This window comes from Podarcis cretensis, assembly GCF_951804945.1.
Source record: "Podarcis cretensis genome assembly, chromosome: 5".
Taxonomy (NCBI): domain Eukaryota; kingdom Metazoa; phylum Chordata; class Lepidosauria; order Squamata; family Lacertidae; genus Podarcis; species Podarcis cretensis.
The window spans coordinates 37482538-37499773 of record NC_137174.1 but is presented as its reverse complement, the minus strand read 5'-3'; the positions used below and the strand labels follow the sequence as shown (position 1 = coordinate 37499773).

Genomic DNA, 17236 nt, shown 5'->3' with positions numbered 1-17236 from the left:
GTATCTTAAAAAATACCTCAATTTTCTAGTGATTGACCTAAACATACAGTTAAGTATAGCTGTTATTAAAAACAAAATTATTTCAGAAAAAATAAGTGCATGAAGAATTATGTGTTCATATGGAGATAAATCAAATACTTTAGTCAACTAGATACATTTAATTCAAATAGCCTCTAGTTACAAAGCAGTCTTCCCCAACCTAGTACCTTCCATATTTTTTGAACTACAATTCTGATCAGCATAGGCACCAGACTGGGGAAGATTAATGCAGTGTATATATTTAAGATCAACACAAAGATCATACAGCCATCATAATTCTGTAATTTGTAAAGTTGACATCAGCTAGAAGCACCAGTTGTTGGGGTTCCAGGCTTTGCAAATGTTAAGCCACTGAAGGTATAGAGGGGGACTTGAATTCTAAGATTCCTAGACATTTAATATATGCTTGAGGGAACATTTAGCCTTATGTGGTGGATAATGCGTTATCTATATACTGAAACTAAACTTAGATGACGAAAAGATTATGAGGGGGGGGGGGGAGATAAGCCATGATACCCTATGATACCTATTTTTTCTAGAAAATTTTTTTTGAAGCATAGCCCCCACCCAAAGCATTCTTGATCCAATACATGTGTCAGGCACTAACACAAATAAGAATGGATAATTGTCTTCCTCCCTCTGCTCCACTCCCTACATTCACTTTGAGCTATTTAATGGAATATTTACCCCTTGTCTTTTGCATGAACATCAGCACCATGCTGCAGAAGATACTCAACTACTGATACTCTGTTGTATCCTGCTGCAAAGTGGAGTGGAGTGGACTGGCGGCCTTCAATATCCCGGCAATTCACGCTTTGTACCGTACATAACTTCTAAGGAACACAACAGTTGAGACACGCGTTACTTCAGCCAAATATTCAGCCAACTTCCCCCCACCCCAAAAAAGCAACTGTCTTGAAATCAGAACTTTTATATGATTTTGTATTTCAAAACAATTAAAATAGTTATCTAAATTTTCAACGTTTTCTCATCTCTGAAGACCTGAGAATAATCTTCACAAATTAGCCTGCCACACTTACATATGTCATATTTTTGAGAGAAAGAAAAGCCACAATCCGTTTCTAAACTTACTTTTACTGTATCCACATCACCTGCCTTTGCAGCTTCCAGCAATTGCCGATCTGCTTCTGAGTTGCCTAAAGGGACACCTTCTATAAAATAAATGAGAGTATAAGTTACTTAACCAAGTTCAAATAGCACAGATGACAATAATAAATAGTCATTAATACTAACCCTTAAGAGGAATACCATTTTGAGATCTCATAGTCTACAAAAATCTGACTATCCTAGACAAAAGGCTTAATTTACAATTTAACTGAACATACCAACAAAACTTTCAATTACCAGTTAGAGAAACTCAGGTACAACAAGTAACTGTAGAACTATTATTAATGCAAAATTAGACATGCGCTGTTGGAACTGAACCTGGCATTTTTTACTCAGATGTAAGTATTTTTCATAATGAATTACAGTATGCAGTATTAACATACACAAACTGTCAGATAATTACCACCAGCTGAATGACAAAGGTTCATGAAACAGCCAACTAAAGTTGAAACTGCAACACACAATCTTATACTGTAGACATAACTTTAGCAAGATGAAAGAAAGAAGGGAACCACCAGTCATTACGCTCTTCGTCTCTGAATTGGAAAAGGGGGTCACTTGAAGAAGAGTGACAACACTCCCCCACTTTAACATTGTGCAATAGCCTAGCCTGAAAAAGCAAGGCCAACCATTTGTACCTATTCTAAGAAAACAGGCCACCATTAATTGCCCATGACATTTTTTCTGTTTTGAAGTTCCTTCAGCATGTTCCTCAGGTGGAGAAGAATCTGTGGGCGCAAGGGATGAAGGTTTCAGAATTAGTTTTAGCTTGTAGTGCAGCAAACATTTGCTGGTACTGCAAATCATACACATCAATTATTTTTCAGTTCCAACAGAAAAAAAATTCTAAAGATTGCTTAAGTAGCCAATACATTGACAAGGCAAAAGTGTTAAAATTGTTACCTTGTAATAATTGCTGAACACTCTCATTTCCCATCTGAGAGGCTGTGAAACCCTGCAGTGACACAATTGATGGATCACACCCAGAGCTCAACAACAGGCGGCAGGTCTGCAGATGACCACAGTGTGCTGCTCTATGCAGAGATGTCTGCCCAAGGTTATCCAAAGCATTGACCTAGAGATGATCACAGAATGTTAAAAATATCATTAACATAAAAGTGTGCAGAATACATTTTTCAAGATCAATCTGAAGGAATTCTGCTTACAAAAACCAAAAAACTACAGTGTGGAATATTGGTTTGCAAATTTTATTGCCTGCAAAGCATCTTTACAGCAAAAATGGACTGTTTATCAAGAGTTCAAGCATTACCAAAAATCTTCATCTTATAATGCCAAGAATGTAACAGTTGGGAAAATCACAAAAAGGTACACGCCTGAAGGTTATTATTAGGAGTAAGTTACAAAATTTGCAAGTTTGCAATTCTCTACTTTATTATATATGAAAATATGCCTGAGTACAATTAAGTGGCTCATACCTTTGCTTCATGTTTCATGACTACTTCAACAACATCATTATGACCTTTTTCTGCTGCCACATGGAGAGGTGTCAAGAAGCTTGATATAAAAAAGTAATGACAGTTTCCACTGAGTTTTCTTAGACTGATAATTGATAATTAGTATTCAAATACAATGGCTAGAGCATCAGTTTGCAACTGGGGAGAACTCCAATTATGCATTATTTATTTAAGTATTTATAAACTGCACTTCTCATAAAAATATAGCAAGGTACTATACATTGATAAAAGCAACATTAAAATAATCTTTGTGTGGCCTTCGACAAGTCAATGGCTACATCTGCATGTCCTGTTAAAGTTTACCATGAAGTCCATAAACCAGAACAAGCTGCAGCCTTCTCCTCCTTCCATGCAACCAAGTAGTTCAGAAGCTTTTGCTTCTGTTTCAAGTTAATTACAGTTTGTCATGTTGCCTGCGCCTGGAATTATGGCTGACGTTAACTATGGTTTCAACAAGATAGCTTCATAAACCATGGTTTGAAGTTGACTTGTTATGCAGTGAGCACATTCTAAGGCAACTAAGTCTGCACGGTGGAATGAACCAGAGGCTTCACCTGTCTCCCTAGTTCTCATCTCACATGGCCAGAAGGACTTTGGCAGCATTTAGATTCACTTTCTTCCAATCTTAACTTGTTCTGTTGTATGTATCTACAATCATGGTGTTTATCACAAACTGGACAATTTCCAAACCACTAACGGAAGGACTGTCCTGAGCTGCTTGGAAGCAGGGTGGAATAAAAAAGTGAAATGAAAACTCACTCTTTTGTCTTTTCATTGATGTTGGCTCCTTTTCTTAAAAGCAGTTCACAGATTTGTTTTCTTTTAGGATATGGAGATGCAGCAGCACAGTGCTATTAAAAAGTGAAATCATTATATCATTTGCTTATCAGCTTATGGTGAAACCAAACCATATGAAAATATGTGACTTTCAAACCAAACCACATGGAAATATGGGAGTATTTTTTTCAGGCCTAAGTGCTTGGGAGAAATGATTTTCATGGAGATTACCTCTGGGAAGGGTTAAGCCTCCACCACTGCCATCTCCACAACAGAAAGGTCACACCCCCAACCAGCAATTAGGCTAAAAACAGCCTTGCATTAAAGTCAACTGGGATGCTCTTTCCATGTTGAACTGCTGCACTAGTGACAGTTTTCAGAACTACCTGGAAAATGCTTCCCATTAAGTTTGGAAAAAAAAGCATAACTGTCATTTGGAAGGGTCATAGTGCTGGAGGTTAACATGCTCTCCCATACTGTACCCTACCCACCCCATGTGGCAATTAAGACTTGAAAATGCCTTCCATGGGCTCCAATGGGAGGTTGGTTTTAAGACTAACTGCTGCATGCAGGGGGCAGGGGACAAGGGACAAGGAAGGGTAGCTGAGGACCAGATGCAGAAGCCACACAGGCCCTACACCTTTACTCAGGCATCTTAGTTGTTCCCTTCTCCTTAATCAGTATTTTAGAGATGAATGAAGTTCAAGGAACTATCAACAAATGGTTTGGATAAACTATGCCTAAAAAACAACAATGCATGTTAAACAGTATGGCCACCGAAGCTGGTTAAAAGGAAAATAGCTGCATATCAACTTGCCTAGTTTAGCTACCACACAACATAAATATATATTCAACAAATTACCAAGGCAGTTTCATGAGTCTGGGGATGTTTGAAATTTACAGTCTCAAGAGAAAGGTGCTTTTTTACACGAGCTGCATCAGATTCCCTTGCAGCATGTAGCAGTGAGTGACCTTTGAATTCATCTAGAAGAGAAAACAAGATTTCATGATGTATAGGTCTCAAGCCATTATCACAGGTACATCTTATTGCTGCTAGGATAGAATTACTTTCAAACAAATACACACACTGTTCTGCATTAAGACACATTTGCAGAAATCATTAAGAATGGTTCCTCTAATTTCAAAGATAAGAAATTTGTCTTCTCACAGAATAGTCGTCATGCCTAGTCTTGAGGGGGGGGAAGATGCCTTTAAATGTCTTGATACTAGAAACATATATATATTTTCTAGTGTATATATAGAGAGAGAGAGAGAGAGAGAGTGTGTGTGTGTGTGTGTGTGAGAGAGAGAGAGAGAGAGAGAGAGAGAGATACTTTGTGCCTCTGATTTTGTGTGTACTAGAGGACTCAGGGGAGAAGCAAGGATGGTAGGTATCACAAATAATGACTGGCTACAAAGTGTGGGTCCCTACTGGAAACTGGGGGGGGGGGGGATGTTCATATCCATCAGTTGTTCTCAGTGAATCCCATTTCCTCTATACTCACATGCCAATCGTTCTTTTAACTGAGGTGTTGGGGCCAAGTCGATTGTACTTTTATTATGGCAGTTTAACAGTGTAGGATCAGCACCATAGCTCAGCAAGAGAGAACACACTTCCACTCTGTTCTTAGAAGCTGCTTCATGCAGAGGAGTAAACTGCCACAGATCCATTGCATTCACAGATGCTCCATGCTAGGAGAGGAAAGATAACTTACGATTTTATGCTGGATAATACTAAACTAGAACTCTGATGTCATAGGGAAGACATGATCCATCTAACATGACCCCATAAACACTCATATACAGAAGGTTGAGAACTCTGTTAGATTAGTAGTCCTCCTTTCCTTCAAACTGTGGCTGTTTAGCTTCATGACAAGACACATGCCTTTATCCATAAATGGTTTGAACTTGAGTTTCCTTAAAAAAACCAAAAAAAAACCCCAAGACCAATACTTCCAGGAACAATCTCAAAACACGTTGGGCAAGTGGTTGTTACAGCCAATATAATTACAGTAATTTCAGAAGCCCAGTATCTTTATCTTGAATCACTCTCCTAATCCCATGTTTCTCTCATGAGACATTTTTATCAAAAGAAAAAGTAGTATTACTTGATCCCATACAGAAAGTCAAGTGTAAATTTAGCATTTTCAGACGTACAAGCCCTAAACACAATCAGCCCAACATTTTCTTCCATAATTTCTTTTACCTCATGCAATCTAAAATGGGTTACACATTAAATAATATGCATACTCGAATGCCCATTTTGAAAATCTAGGTGACAGGAAGTAATTTTCAAAATACCAAAACAGAAAGAAACAAAATTGCAATAACCTTCCCATAAAAATTGCACACAATTAAGAAACTAACCTTTACTAGAAGTTCTGTTACTTCGTAATGTCCATAGGAGCAAGCATTGTGAAGAGGAACAAGATCTCTGTGGGGGGGAAATCCCAAAAACTTAGCACATGAACACTGAAAAATCTCCTTCAACAAATAAAATATTGTCAAACACCGTTCATTATTAGTATCAAACAGAAAGCCCAAACATTCATCTGACAAAATGAAAAACCAAACATTGGCTGGGGGGTGGGAGTTCCTCTGTCATTGGGCTCAATGCTCTTCAAAGGTATAACAACTACGTGGTCAACTTATAACAATTAAGTCCTACTGAAGTCAACAAATAATATAGTTGTTTTTAACTGGAGACGTTCAATCAAGTTAAATTAGATTACAAAGAAAGTCAGTTGGCATTAGAGACAGCGATGGGGTAAAAAATAAATATTTGCAGATGATCAGCCTGCAAGTGAAGATAACGACTGCAGAATTAACTCACAAAATTTGAAGGAATGCAACAGTTATAAAACCCCTGGGTTGACCGAGTACAACATGTTGGATGAAAGACTCTGCATAGTTCTCATGCAAGTCCATGTTAAAACATGCCCTTTTTTATTTAATGAAAAGCTTCATGTAATCATCTGATTAAAGCGCCAATCAGTCATTCCCTTCCCACATGATTGGAAATTACACGGGTAAGAGTAGAAGCAGTTGGCAAGAACTGCCTCCTCCGGGGCAACACATTTGCCAGTCTTTACACCCCTCCATGCTTCAGAAGACTGTGCTTCATCTCATGAAGGGGTGCACAAACTGGCAAATATTATATGCCCCCCAAAGTGGGGCTTGCTAAGGCATCCCAACCCTTTCAAATAAAGTTAATGTCCAAGAGGGCTTCTGAATTTAGAATTTCTAAAGGCCCAGTTAAGATGGCCTATTCTTTGAACAAAGTGCCACAAGTTGTGGCATGCCCATTTCAGAGACAAAATCTAATCCATGCTTCAACAGAATCTATAAAATCATACCACAACCTCCCAAGAAAAACATACCCTTTATCCTTGGCATGTACATCTGCTCCATGCTGAAGCAGGAGCTGCACAATCTTAACACGGTTATAGCCAGCTGCCAAGTGTAATGGAGTTGACTAGAAATAAAAGAACAAATAAATCTAACGGTTATATAAATAGAAGGAAATTTTCCATTAAAAGAATTATAATAAATCAGTTAAAGCAGTCTACGTTATCTGTAGCATGACACTGGGGGCTGCAAAGGGAGGAGTGTCAGCAAAAAGTCACATCCTCTACTACCTGGCAGAAGGATATTTAGGAACATAAAAAGAGCCTGCTGGATCAGATAAGTGGCCCATCTAATCCAGCATCTTCATTTTCTGCTGGATCAAAGCCTTCCCTGATTATTCAGAGCTCTTCCTTCCATGGAATGCTACCTCTGGATCCAACCCATAGATTTAGGAGGGCCTTTCTCATAATAAGTTAAATTCGAGTACAGCAAAGTGAGCCAGAGAAAGAATGAGGCTTAATTTCCCACCTCTGTTCAAAGGCAAAAATTACTGCAATCTTTTCTCAAGCTAAACTAGTTACATAAATATATTTAAAGAGGACAGCATAATAAATAAGGGACAACAGATTTTGATTTCTGTCCACACCCCAGGCAAAAGTAATTAATGCTACATAGCACACTAGTAATATTACTGACACAGCAGGCATTTTTGGCAAAGAAAACCAATGCATAATCTCTATATTAGATTCCTTAGTAAAAAAAATTTCTAACTGGCTTTCAAAAGTACAATTTTATTAAAAACCAAAGAACAACTGATATTGCCAAGACAGAACATCCATGGCTCTTTTGTTTATACAGCTAGGCAACACACATAATATCAGATTTCTACTTTAAGTAAACATTCTTGAATTAAAATATAATTCAAAACATTAACCAAAGTATATGTTACCAAATACATTACCAAATACATTTTAATGTAAAGTGTGGGGGTTTTTTAAATCTAACATTTTAAAGTGGGCATTTGAAAACAAAAATACCTTTCGGCCATCGCTTGCATGACAGTTGACATTTAGTGGTGTGAGAAGAGCCATCAGTTTTTCTTCATTTCCACTCCTAAAAGGCAATTAAAGATTCCTGAACATATGGCATGCATCCTTCTTTATTCAACTTACACAAAACTGCAAACCAACTACAAACAGCTACCTGAATGCTTTGCAATATTAAAAATAAAACTTTGGAATAGATTTTATTGGTGCAATGGTACTAGCTTACTGTACTTCATACATCATATGTCAGGGAACTGCCATCAGAGCAGGTGGTGGAAGGGCTCAAGGAGGTTAGGAGAGACTTAACAGCAGAGGAAGGAACCAGCAGGGGGAGAGAAGGAGCTCCGAGGGAAAGGGAGTCGGAAGAAGGGCTCTGGGACACTTCCAGCGAAAACAGTGAGGAGGTTTCAGGACCTCCTATAGGGACACCCACACCTCGCCGGAAACTGTCACGCCGAGAGTCCAGAAGACGCGTTTCCGTTAAGGAGCTTTTATGTTGGAAGAGATTCCGCAAACGCCCACTGTCGGATTCTGCCAGCGACTGAGGGAGCCATGCTTAAGGGCTCCGCTAAAGACAGTTTTGCTAAGCTGAGCAAACCCTGAGGGACTAAGCTTTTACGCACAAGCAGCTCATCATCCCATCACATCATATATTAAAATCCTTAATCACAGTTGCTAGCAACATATCTATTGTTATTTTACTGTAGGAACACTAGCGGTTGCATCCAACGCTGCGAGAGCAGCATTCCATTCACATTTGATGTGTGTGAAGATTCCAGCAAGAAGTGTAAAAGTTTGCCCCTTTCATTTAAGAGTGAAATCTAGGAGGACACATAAGGGCAGAGCTTTCTCTAACTCTCTAGATTAAGGTGTGCAGGTGTGGGGGTTACTTCTGGACTAGACACTTGCCTTTTAGGAATGGGACTGAGATTAATATGGTGCCACAGGCAGGTTGTTTGCATGCTGGTTCCTGGTTTCCTAAAAAGTATTGTTTTATTTGTCCGGGGGCAATGCATTTTAGACGGATTCTATCTTTGTCAAGACAAAATCCCCTGGGTGTATGTGATTAATTTACCTGTTAAGAAGTTTGACCAGGGCCAACTTTTTGTTTATTATGAATTCCAGTACCGTAACCAATTAAAAGAGTCAAGTAGAGTAGAGTGGAGAGCAAGGCAGCCTAGCCCTGAGGCCCATGACAGTATGCGTGTGCAGGCCCTTCCTTGAATGTCATTCATGCACTGTCCCTGCCTCCCCCACCTCCACACACAGAGTGGATTGCCTGCATTGGAGAAGTATTGCCATTGCATGGAGAATGCCAGACATTAAGATCATGGTAATAATTTCCAATCCATAACTGTACATAAGAATAGCCTTTGTTATGCAGAATATGAAAAAATCTTCAATGTGTAGCCTGTCTCATTTTTCGGGTATTTTTGAAAGAGGCTGGGCAGTAGATCCAGCTCACATCTTTTATTATTTCCTACCTGGCACTTTCCAAGAGTTCATCCTTCTTGTATTCACCTGAAAGTTAGCAAAAAGGAGATAGGATTTTTTTATTTCGAATACAAATGTGTAAAACTTTTATAAAGCAAGGGTTTTTTGTTGTTTTTCTGTGTTTTTTATCCTGTCCTCCCTCCCCAAATAGTATGCTGGCTTGCTAGAAACAAAATCTGATAAAGCGATATTGAATATACAGTAATTAAAATTACAGTTATAAAGTCATCTACTTCCAAAGGCCTGGATGAATAAAAATGTATTCCTCTTTCTCTGACTGCACACAACACACTGGGACATGTGGAGGAAGTTACTCCTTCAAGTACTTGGGACAAGGTCATTTACAACTTTTATGAGCACCAACACCCTGAACTGGATCCAGTTTGATAATTTTAAAATACTGGGTGTGATGTAACTAGGCTTTAGAGTAGACCTGTTGGAATTGAACTACTTAACTTAGTATGGTTTATTAATTTCAGTGGCCCTGCTCTCAGTAAAACTTAGCTGAATACCACCCCACTATTTTTGTATAAAGTCAAAAACAGCTAAACATTCAGGCAAGCAGCAAAAAGTATGGTATATACAAAGTATTATTATGCCAATTTAGATAAATAGCACAGCTGGAATCAAACGTTTAGCCCTCAAAATGAAACAATCAACTCTGAAGCTAGCTACTAAACTTGCACAAGTAGCACTCTCTTCAAATATTACTTATTTTGCATGATGGTAGGATAAACAAGCCATTATATTTGCTTTCCCATAGGAGTGGTAAAAAAACAAATGGGCTGTTCTTTTACCAATCTTACAAAGTATTACTGAATTTTTTTCTTAGCAGGTCTTCTCCAGTTAACAAAGAGTATTACTCTCACCAAGCATAATAGGAGCAATACCACCTTAGCAGTAGCCAAAACATAAATCTTACAGATTACAAAAAGACAACATTTACCTGAGAGCACTGCTTTTGCTGATGGATCCGCCAAGTCCAATGCTGTTCTTCCATCTGTATTTCGGATAGCTGGATCAGCACCATGCTGTAACAGTACTAAAAGGAGAAAAAAATAAAGCTTTCATCAGAACTTGACAAGGAGGTAGCTCAGCAGAGATGCTAAGGGATTAGATGCCCTAATCTAAAACTATAAAATAAGAGTTAGAATTATGCTAACCTGATAATGAAACATAACCCTGAACATTTCAGTGTAAAAGGCTAGTTTCACTTGGGAAGTGTACACGTATTTTCAAAAGCAGTTATACAAACAGCAGAATCAAGCAAAGGTAGTCACAGAACTGGTCCTAAGGATGAAACAGAACAGTTGGAAAATACTCCATTGTGAAAACACAATTTCCATGCTTTCTGTTTCAGACACAAGTACAGTGGTGCCCCGCAAGACAAATGCCTCGCAAGACAAAAAACCCGCTAGACAAAAGGGTTTTCCGTTTTTCGAGGCGCTTCGCAAAACGAATTTCCCTATGGGCTTGCTTCGCAAGACGAAAACGTCTTGCGAGTCTTGCGATTTCCCCCCCTTTTTTCTCCCTTTTTCTAAGCCGCTAATAGCACTAATCCGCTAATAGGGTTGCTTTGCAAGACGAAAAAACCGCTAGGTGAAGAGACTCGCGGAATGGATTCTTTTCGTCTTGCGAGGCACCACTGTACAGTCTATGCCTGCACATACACTCCCTTTCCTTCCTTGCTGCATGTACATAGAGCAGAAAGCATTAGATAGAACAGAAGGAAAGTGTTTCCTGTTTCTCTATCAGTCCCCTCTCTCCAACACAGTGCTCTAGAAGGAAATTAATGTGAGCGCTAAGTAAATCCCTCCTGGAGCCCTAGGGTGGGAAAGGAGAAATGTATGGAAACATTTCAATGCACATATTATTTTGCAACTAGAATATGTACAATGCACATATTATTCTGCATCTAGAAGGAGGCAGGCTCCATCGACCTTATAACAGCCATACTCACATGTAATTACAGTTTGATACTCCCCAATAAGCCACTATTATCACTATTAGGTCTGGGGTATTGTTTAGGGGTTTTTGTGGGGGGGCTTTGTTGCTGTTATTTTATTTTGTATCTTTATTTTATATATTATTGTTACGCTGTAATTATGTAATGAGCATGGTCTGAACTATGGAAAGGCAGTATACAAATAAAATTATGGATGTAACAAGAACATACCCTGGCTTAAGGTTGGTTATATTATTGTTAATTAGGTTTGTTATGTGCAAACATAGATAATGTCTCTGAATGTATGCAGACAGATCCTGTCCAACCAAGCTGGACATTACCCACAACCAGCTTCTCACAAAAATGAAAAAGAAGAAAATTCATTTACATACTATCTATATAACCACTTATATTTTGAACAACTTGGTATTTCACGGATAGTTGACTAGTTTATATTATTTTAATAAAGAACAATGTATCCTCATTTCTACAAGAAAGCCTCAGATTGTTTGAAAGCTTGTTTTCCAATTTAAAAGATATGCATGATTGTGTCACTTTATATAAAAAAAACCACTGGAGACACTTTTAAACCAGTGGTTCTCATACCTTCGCCACCCAGCCCCCATGATGCACTACTTGAAAATTGCCTGTGGATCACTTTCAGCTCTGGAACCATTGTCAAAATCAGCACATTATGAAAATCACAGGACCTAGGAGCTAGTTCAACAAACACAGCCCCGATGAGAACGGTATCCATCTCTGTTGTCGAAAAAAAGTAAAAACATCCAGGACCAATTCTTGATTGTTCTGCAACTTCTCCCCATATCACCTGAATGGTGACTGAACCACCAATGATCCAGAGACCGCAAGTGTTTTCAAAAATTACCTATGCAGACATCAATTTTGCCCTTAATGGCAGCTTCATGAAGGGGAGTGTAGTTCCAATTATCCCGTGCGTTAGGATCTGCACCATGCCGCAAGAGAAGATTGACAACTTCAGCATGACCAAAAGAACAGGCATTATGAAGTGGAATGAGGCCCCCATCGTCTCGTGCATGAACGTTACCACCACTCTGAAGCAAATATTCCACTACATCCCTTCGACCAAAACCTGAAACAAAAAAGTAGTTTTACATAGTCAGTCTTCAAAGGAAGAAAGCTACAGCTAAGAAACAAAAATCTAACTTGCTAATCTTCCTTATATATTCCATGAGTGCTATAAGTAGACAAGATGCCAAAGAACTGCTTCTGGCTAACCAAATAAAAGAAAGGCTGAAGAACAGAACAGGAGACAGCTCCTATTTTGGAGATTTTAAATTTCCTGAAGTTTTGAAGTCTCCATATTTTCAAGAAATGGTGTGGGGGGGGGGGAGTATACATTGTGTATTTTCTTATCAGTTCTAAGTATACATTCCCTAATTTTATTCAAACAATGTGTGCCCATAATAAATAAATAGTCAGTTGGCCAATACCCTATTTAGTTCCAAACATCTGACATTTTGGTGGTTCAAATAAAGGTATTGCTCAACTGTGGATTTTTTTAAATGTTACTTTCTGCATTAAACATCCATTTTGTATCATTATATAGTAAACAAATGGAAGTTTTATCATTTGGACAGAGAAACAGTTGCCAGAGTCAGCATCATCAGTAAACAATACAGAATCCCCTGCATCTATTTGAGGGAACCATGGGATAACTATAACTGCAACTATACACAATGTCAACTGGGGATGGGTAGCCTTCAGGATATATGTTGCCTGGTGCAACATAGTGGCTATGAGGTAGAGCTAGATTAACAAATGGTGGCACAGGGTAGACAATTTGCACCTGACAATGTGTATATAAAAGATGAAGCCTATATCTGAGTTACTCAGGGATCAGGGATTCTAAGACAAAACTCAAGCAATAGGCAGTAGAGCTGCAAAAAACAAATTAATGCTTCTATTTTACAAGTAGGAAACATAGAAACTGAGATAAATGATTAACAAAATGTCAGCCATCCCAGAGCTTCTTTTTTTTAAAATCAAGTTTACATACTAATATTCAATTCAGTCAGAAACCCTTCTATATCTATTGCAAATCATGCAGAACTACCTTCTGTCTGCTCCTGCCGTAAGCAATGATCCATCTGTTACACTGCTTCCAATTCTTAAAAAATACTGCGGTCTAACAGAATAGGATTTGAATGCACACGTCTGCAGTATACAGTTCAGGAGCCCTCAACTCTCAAGGTAGGTTTGAAGGGGATGCTGGTGGGCACAGGAGGTGAAAGCAAGCAAGTCAACTTTCACCAGCCCACATGGGCATGCTTTTCTCTGAGTATCTATGGAAGATAAGCCAGGGAATCCAATTCCAAGTGTTGGTTATACAATATACAAAGCCCTGAAGAGCTCTGGGCTAAAGTACTTGTAGAGATGTCTTCCCCTCAGTGGGTTCCCCCAGTGAGTATGGCTGAGGGTTGGGGAACTGCTGGCCTGTGGGCTAAAGGGATTTGTCTCTAGATTCAGCCTATGACTTCTCCTCATTGGACTTGCCCCTGCCCTAGCAATTAAGTTTCTTCATAAACCTAAATGCCACATGGGGGATTTCTTGATGGGGGTTGCAAGGGTTAGTCAGTCTCCCTCTCCTTGCGTGCTGCCCCCTCCTTAAATACCTGGGCCCTAGTTCAAATGTCACACCAAGTCAAACCACAGTTTTGTGCAAATGCAAACATGCTTCTGGAGAAAACCTTGCACCACTATTGTTCCTCCCTGGTATTTTAGGTTAATGCAGAACAGCTGTTAAGCCAAAGTTTGGTATAGTGTTTCATCCAAACCAGGCAACCTTCTCAACCACTACGTGTAAGTATAAGGGAGACAGTATATTTGCATGTTTGTTAAAAGCCATAGCATGGCTTGGTGTGATATGCTAATGTGGTCTGTTGCTGGTCTAGACATCATTTGGGTTTTTTTTTTATAGGATAAGTTTGCTTGTTCCTATCTGGGCAAATTAATGACAGTTAAGTAGTTCACCATGTCTGATGGACTAAACAACTTGGGCATTAAGGCTACGTGCAACCCAAAACAAACTTATCTGGAAGCAAGCCAAAATCAGTAGGCTTTGGAAAAACCTGCATCTAAGAAGCTCCAGCCTCCTTTTCTCAGTTTGTCTATTTGGGTCAACTCTAGCAACCTCAGCGATGCAAAACACCACCTAAGCCTTGGATCTGAAGAAGGCATCCTTGTGTGCAATTACAAGATGGAATTACAAAATAATTATCAACTCTGATGTGACATCTGCACACATGCAATTGTGACCAGTGATTTCCAGGAACTTCTAAACACACACTTGCCTAATCACAACAACTCGTCTATGTGCATGTTTTACACACAATGTGCTTGTTAATCCCCCTTGAGCAACAACATCTTCCTGAAAGCGCCCACAAAGCACAACGTGAACTAATGTTTACAGGATGTGGACCATCACTCGTTTTAGCTCTGAGAGTGGATTGCAAACTTATTAACAAATTCACCACCGACGCGTTTCCTTCTCAAACTGGACACCTTTTGAATGTCTGGGCTTGGCCAGTACCGGTTTGCTTCCTCTTTGGACGCCACTTTCAGGTATGCAGCAGCCCTCCAGAGGAGTCTCTGAAAACAATGCATCCCGCCCACGGAGCCCACGCCACCACTTGCAGGCCTCCCTCGCTGTATGTGGGGGGGAGGGGGGTCAGTCTTGCTGCTCTTGGCTACGGTGGCCATTTAAACACAAGCCGCCACAAGCTGCTTTCAGGGACGGGGATCTCGTGAGTTCCTCCTGCATGGCCAGAGATCAGGGACGAGAAGGGGGTGGGTTTATAGGCTCCTCTTATTTCCACGAAGGAAACGTGCGGTCGTGGGGACACCCACCCACCAACTCCCTCGGCGGAAGGGGCCCAACGCCACGGCCCTAAAGCCACAATACCCCGAACCCCCGTTCACATGCACAGTCAGAGGCGGAGACGCCCGAGGCGGCGGCCTGGCCACCCGCGAGTACCTGCGGCGAAATGGAGGGGGCTGGACTTCCTGCCGGCCGTGTCCCTGCTGTTCACGTTCTCGGGCCTCACCAGCCGCTTCACGCGCTCCACGTCGCCGTTCCGGCAGGCTTCGAAGAGCTCGCGGGCCGGCTCCGACGACGCCCCCCCGGCGCAGCACGGGGACAACAGCAGCGGCGGCGGCGGCGGCGGCAGCGCTTCCCCCAGGGGACCAGCCGCCGCTCCGCCCCGCCGCCCCGCCATGCCGGGGGCAAGAGCCAACTTCCTCCCGCGTTCGCCCTCAGAGCCCAACACCCGCCATAGGCGGCCCGAGCTCTCTCCGCGGAGGGCGGCGGGGGGAGGCGGCGGTGGCGGCGGCGGCCGCCGCGGGGAGCAATTCGACGCCACAGTCGCCTCCGGCCGAGGCAGCCACTGAGGGGGAAGGGAGGCGGAGCAGCCGAGGTGCGCGCGCAACGATGAAGGGGGGAGGCGGGAGGGGAGGCGCATGCGCGATGTGCGCGAGAGAACTGCCGGCGCGGCGGTTAGAGCGGCGGAGTGACGTCGAGGGAGCCGCGTTTGCTCCAGCGGTTGAAGCCCCGCCCCGCCCCCAGCCCGGCTTCCTTGGGAGCAGCCGTTCTCCTCCTGTGGGTCCCCAGATGCTGTTGGACTACAACTCCCATCATCCCTGAGCTCTGGCCTTGCTAGCAAGGGGTGATGGGAGTTGTAGTTGAACAACATCTGGGGACCCACAGGTTGAGAAAGGCTGCTTGGGAGTCAGCTTCCCGTGGGTACCGTTGCTTGGGCAGACACGTGTTAGGTAAAGGTAAAGGGACCCCTGACCATTAGGTCCAGTCGTGACCAACTCTGGGGCCGCGGTGCTCATCTCGCTTTATTGGCCGAGGGAGCCGGTGTACAGCTTCCGGGTCATGTGGCCAGCATGACTAAGCTGCTTCTGGCGAGCCAGAGCAGCGCACGGAAACGCCGTTTACCTTCCCGCCGGAGCGGTACCTAGCACTTTGACGTGCTTTCGAACTGCTAGGTTGGCAGGAGCAGGGACCGAGCAAAGGGAGCTCATCCCGTCGCCGGGATTCGAACCGCCAACCTGATTGGCAAGTCCTAGGCTCTGTGGTTTAACCCACAGCGCCACCCGCATCCCTTAGACACGTGTTAGGAATAACTAAAGCATCCTTGATGGGTAGCCATCCAATCGGCTTTAAAACCATAGCTATCAACTTACAGATTTGAAAATAAGGGACCAGCAGCCTCGAAAATAAGGGATCAGCAGCCAAAATAAGGGATTTTCAGAGCACATGTATGTTCAATTTCTGAGCCCCTCCGAGCCAAAGGCTTTCCAGCCAGCAGCCAAACAAAGCCTCCAACGGTGGTTCCCACAGCGCACCAACCCGGCAAAGGGGATACAGCAAGGAAAACCACCGTCACCTCTCCGCTGGGAAGCACTGAGCAAAGGCGAGTCCCCAGGCAACACAGCCGATTTGATCGGCACAAGGCATGCAAGCTTCACCCCCCAGTCGTTCTTAGACTCCTTATTGGGTGAGCAATGCAGCCAAGCAACACAGTTGGAGCCTCCCTCCTCCCTGGCCGGCAGGGAGGGAGGGAGAGGAGCTGCTTTCTTTGAAACCCAGGAAATTTAAGGGACATCATCAATAAGGGACAGCAGCGGGACACGGCGCTGGGATAAGGGACTTTCCTGCCAAATAAGGGACGGTTGACAGCTATGTTTAAAACCCACAGCCTCCTGAGGGAGACCGCTGTGCTGTTGACCAGCTCTTGCTGTCAGAAAGTTCTTTCTGCTGTTTAGTCCTAATCTCCTTTGTTGTAACTTGAATGTTACAATATGGAGTCCTACCCTCCAGAGCAGGAGAAAACAAGCTTTCTCCTTCCTCCATGTGACAGACCTTTAGCTATTTGAAGAGCTTTCATTTCATTTTTTTCCAGGCTAAACATACCCAACTCCCTCAACCATTCCTCATG

General features: G+C 42.0%; 1 protein-coding gene across 3 annotated transcripts in view; it reads right to left on the bottom strand.

Annotated features, from left to right (window-relative positions):
• Positions 1 to 15766, bottom strand: part of TNKS2 (tankyrase 2) — a 29392-nt gene extending 13626 nt beyond the window's left edge. The window contains exons 1-15 of one of the 3 annotated variants that reach the window (XM_079976238.1): positions 15268 to 15766; positions 12139 to 12363; positions 10254 to 10349; positions 9298 to 9334; positions 7805 to 7880; positions 6800 to 6894; positions 5787 to 5853; positions 4925 to 5111; positions 4282 to 4403; positions 3402 to 3493; positions 2604 to 2682; positions 2071 to 2242; positions 1806 to 1895; positions 1132 to 1211; positions 727 to 872 (exon numbers count right to left, since the gene is read on the bottom strand). In XM_079976238.1, coding sequence (XP_079832364.1) covers positions 727 to 872; positions 1132 to 1211; positions 1806 to 1895; positions 2071 to 2242; positions 2604 to 2682; positions 3402 to 3493; positions 4282 to 4403; positions 4925 to 5111; positions 5787 to 5853; positions 6800 to 6894; positions 7805 to 7880; positions 9298 to 9334; positions 10254 to 10349; positions 12139 to 12363; positions 15268 to 15751 — 2048 coding nt within the window. In that variant the 5' untranslated portion in view covers positions 15752 to 15766. The remainder of the gene's footprint in view (positions 1 to 726; positions 873 to 1131; positions 1212 to 1805; positions 1896 to 2070; positions 2243 to 2603; positions 2683 to 3401; positions 3494 to 4281; positions 4404 to 4924; positions 5112 to 5786; positions 5854 to 6799; positions 6895 to 7804; positions 7881 to 9297; positions 9335 to 10253; positions 10350 to 12138; positions 12364 to 15267) is intronic. The other 2 variants (XM_079976237.1, XM_079976236.1) reach the window with 2 other exon arrangements.
• Positions 15767 to 17236: the final 1470 nt, after the last annotated feature.